General features: G+C 42.2%; 1 protein-coding gene across 1 annotated transcript; it reads left to right on the top strand.

Moving 5' to 3' along the window:
* The first annotated feature begins 474 nt into the window (after positions 1-474).
* On the top strand, positions 475-2,707 carry LOC128276619 (carboxypeptidase N subunit 2-like). Its single transcript, XM_053015076.1, has one exon. It carries the CDS (start codon positions 475-477, stop codon positions 2,386-2,388), a length of 1,914 nt encoding a protein of 637 aa, XP_052871036.1. The 3' UTR covers positions 2,389-2,707.
* The last annotated feature ends 1,659 nt before the right edge of the window (positions 2,708-4,366 follow it).

Genomic DNA, 4,366 nt, shown 5'->3' with positions numbered 1-4,366 from the left:
TTATTACTAACACATATAATTCCTTTCACACTTGAAGGCATGAATCATTTGCCTTATCTACGATTCAAGTGCAGGCACAAGTCTGGCGCTGAAGTCGATGGAAAAATTTTATTTTTGCATCAGTCGTCGACAAAAGTTGAGTTGGATCGTCACGCATCACGACAGAATCATGCAAAGCAAGTGTATTTTTGTTGGCACAATATTTATGTAAGTGTAAACGAAAGAGAATGATCATGTGTTATATGGTGTTCATTTAAACAACTATTCAATTGATTTTCAAGGTGCACATTCTTCACAGCACAAGTTCACAGTTCCACCACGTTTAACTGTGACAGTATTCAACAATTTGGGAATCAACAATTTGCAGTCTTCCGCAATGTTTTTATATTACCAGGAACTCAATACTCATTCCAATGCAGTGATGCTTACAGCTATTATGGTGGTCTAGAAGGATACAAGTTTATAGATTCAGTGATGCCCGATATTCCAAGCGAGATTTTTTCACTCAGCCCGCGAAAGTTATCACTTGTTCAATGTGGTATTCAACAAATATCGAAGCGTAGTCTGCAATCAGCATCTGTACTAAGTGAGTTAAATCTGGCACAGAACAATATAACGGAACTTACAAACGATGCCTTCGATCATCATTACCGTCCGCTATTAACGCTCAATCTTACTGCAAACTCCATCAGCGTCATACAGAGTTACGCCTTCCAATATCTGACTTCACTTACGGTGCTTCTATTATCTCAAAACAAGTTACAAACGTTGGCCGGAAACGTATTTTCGCCCTTAACAGCGCTGAAAAGCGTAAATCTCGCCAGCAACGAACTGCGTGTACTGGAAGAAGGTCTGTTCTCAACAAATGCACAGATCACCACAATCCAGCTTCAAAATAATCAAATCAACACCGTCGACGGAAACGTGTTTTACAGTGAAGCTGATAGCCAACTTCCTAGCTTAGAGTACATTATACTTCGCGATAATAACATAACAGAGATTAACATTCCCAATGTAAGAGTATCCAATCTCATACTAAGCAACAACAGGATAACGCACATCCACGTATCATCCAAGGTGCACTATCTAGAAGCTGAAAATAACCGGATATCCTCCATCACGTTCGATAACGTGGCAGAAGCCGAACTGCAGCAACTAAAACTAAAGAATAATTCGATATCTTCTCTTGACGTCATTGGACAATTGGAAAAGCTAGAAACACTGGACGTGTCTTACAACTCGCTCGATCCGCTAAACGTAACAACCTTCGGAATGCTCAAACACTTGACAGTGCTGGACTTGGCGAAAACGAACATATCAAATCTGCAGCACGGTACTTTCGGGCATCAGGAGGCTTTAACATGGCTCGATCTGTCGTACAATAATTTGGACCAACTGGATATAGATATGCTAGTGTCATCTTCGAGATTGAAAAGCCTTTACCTAGAAGGCAATCCCCTGACGCACTTGGAATTTTCCCAGATGAAAACATATTTCCCAGAACTTAAAGATATTGGTATTGGTGACAATGACTGGAGCTGTGCGTACCTAACCAAACTGGTAGCCTACTGCAATGAACAGTCAATAGAACTCTACAAAGCGGCCTCTTTGGATGTTCCCAAAAATCAGCCACATGTAAAAGGTGTATACTGTTCCGATGATAAGCATCTGACGCGCAACTGGACGACGGCCGTACAGCATTTGTATAATGATACCAACCGATCTGCTGGCGATGCTCTAGAGCTACTGTTCCGGAACGTTTTGGCAGACGTTAGAAGATCCGGCAGCGATCATTCCGAAGCGATCAATAAAACTCTCGATGTGGTAGTGTTTAATCTAACCAAACAACTGTTTCAAATGCAGAGCGATCTCGACACTCTCCGCCAGGCGCAGCTTGAGACACAACTGACATATTTGTCGAATCACACACAAAACTCCAACTATAGCTTGGAAGAGTTGAAACGAGTAATAGAAAGTACCAACAACTTGAGGTTGGATAAGCAAGAGCTTGCTATCAAAACGATGGAGTTCAACTTTAGCCAACAGTTGTCGAAAGTAGACGAGGCGCTGGAAATGGCAAAAAAGAATGGTGCTAAACTGACAGTTCTAGAGAAACGAATCGAGCAATTAGTAGATAGTGTAGTAAAGTCGAAGGATATATACAGCATCTTAGCAGCGGAAAAGCAGACTTACCAAACAAAAGATAATATTGGCTCTCCCAATGAGGGCAACGCTTTGATCGGCACTGTACTGGCTATAGTCTGTTTGATGCTAAGTCTGCAAGTTTTCGTTATGTACAACAAACATCGTCGATCGCAAAGAATTAAACGAAGCCAAACTTCTCATGAAAATACAAGTTTAACGGCGATCGTGGACCATCAAATATAAAAAAAAAATTATGGTCAGCGAGTGTTTAAAATTGATCTGCAACTCATTGTTGTTACGCAGTGCATAATATACGAAACATAATCAAATTTTTACTTCAACCATAGCTTGATCCTAAGATCGAGCGTTCTATAATGTATTCCTATTTCTAATTCATTCCGTTTTTCACAAAGCATTGACTCCATTCGCAAAGTTTATTATCGCTAGCAGACCCCGCAAACTTCATAATGCCCAAAGATAAATTTAGGAAATGAAATAAACGTTCATTAGAATCAACATGGTTACTGTGCATGACGTTAGCTGAACATCAAACAAAGAAACGAACACCGTCGTTCGACTCAAAATCGACGAAAATTTGCTGCCAGAATTCAATATGTTACGGACTAATTAAATAAATGGGTAAATAAAATTATTCCTCACGTTCGTGGATTTAATAATGCATACGGATTATTTCATCAACGCATTAGTAACCTTTTTTATCTTGGTTGTCGGCCGATGGCGTTGAAGGCGCCATCTATTGATCAATTTTACTACGACTGTACGTTCTTCTTCATTGATTCGTTCAAATATCCGAACGCCTGTTTTAATGTTGTGTAAAATGGCATGAGATTATCATACATTCAAAATGTTCGAACACCTATCGACCCAACTTTATTCCTAAAAACCTACTTAGCTGTATTAACCACCAACCAGGAGGCCCCAGAAGGCTTCTCTCTACAACTCAAAGGTTGCTCAAAACCCAACCTCCTTCGGTGCTTGCGGTATTTCCGACACTCAGTCAGCCACAACAAAGAAAAACACATTATTTCGCGACTAAAAGAACGTCGCCATGCCAAAGTCGGGTGTGTAGGAGTGCGACTGCTGGAGCTTGGGATTTTTGTCATACTCTTAGTCGGTCAAAATCGTACAAGATTCAGAGGTCTCGTCGAGAAGATTGCTGGCGCCAAAAGGAATCGATCGCTGTCTTCCTTGCTAAGATGAGAGCACAGACAACCCTAGAAAAGGAGCACACAGATGAAAGTAGTGTATTGTCAAAATCTACGTTCAAATACACGATGATTCGTGCGATATTTGTGAACCACTAACCCGAAAAAGCACTTGGGCAGCTTTTGAGTAAATGTAGGTTTGTTTAGAAGGATTTAACGAAACGGAAATTCTGTAAAAAAATCCCTGTTTCATGTTCCTTCGCAAGACTTCACTAACTCCCTTAATAGACTATTGGTGGCCTTAGTCTCGGCGCAATCGCCCGCCCGATACGGCACCGGTGTCCAGGTCAGCTCTAGCGCCAGTACGTCACTTGCCACCTATTATCAGCTGATGCACACCGCCAGAAACCCATTGAAATGCTAATTTCACTACCCCACTCGCCCGGAAGTCGGAATGGAAGCCGGATTAAACTATGGCGTCCATTGTATGTTGGATTAGCTCTTCGGGAGAGCCGCCCAAAAAACAAAGCCGCTGGAAACAATTTGTAGGGGTCCATGTGCGATGCAAATTCTCCGTGCTTCCCGTACGGCAACAATGAAAAGCTGGAACAACCATTCCAGCAGACCGTCGACCTCCTCCACTCCATCAAGGCCGTTCCACTGAAAGGATTATTATTTACGTCACCCCAGGGTAGCTTTCCGGTAGTGCCGTTGTACGGTTCCTCGTGGGCTGGATAAAACGTGGCCAGTAATCCCCCGGCGGCATTACACAGCCCATCGGCTCCGTGACCGCCGGTCTTGGACAGCGTATTTCCATTTGGGCTTTTTACCGTACTGGTGAAGAAGTTTTCCAACGTCCCAAAGTTCCGTCCAGTTTTCGGTTCGGTCGAGTGAACCGTTTATGAGGACGTTCATTTTTCAGGAGGATGCAAAAGATCCACCGAAAAGCTTTTCAATAGGCGAAAACTATGGAATACTTTTGTGAATGCTTCCTTACTGAGTTTATTGTTAAAGGACAAAAAAGGGAAATTTGTTGCCATTCGTTGGTGGGTTGA

This window comes from Anopheles cruzii, unplaced genomic scaffold, assembly GCF_943734635.1.
Source record: "Anopheles cruzii unplaced genomic scaffold, idAnoCruzAS_RS32_06 scaffold01762_ctg1, whole genome shotgun sequence".
Classification (NCBI taxonomy): domain Eukaryota; kingdom Metazoa; phylum Arthropoda; class Insecta; order Diptera; family Culicidae; genus Anopheles; species Anopheles cruzii.
Note: the sequence above shows the minus strand (reverse complement) of the source record. Positions and strands in the feature narration are given on the sequence as shown.

What these genes read in the sequence shown, in the direction of transcription:
- LOC128276619 (XM_053015076.1), top strand. Translation starts at nt 475, where the DNA reads ATGCCCGATATTCCAAGCGAGATTTTTTCACTCAGCCCGCGAAAGTTA.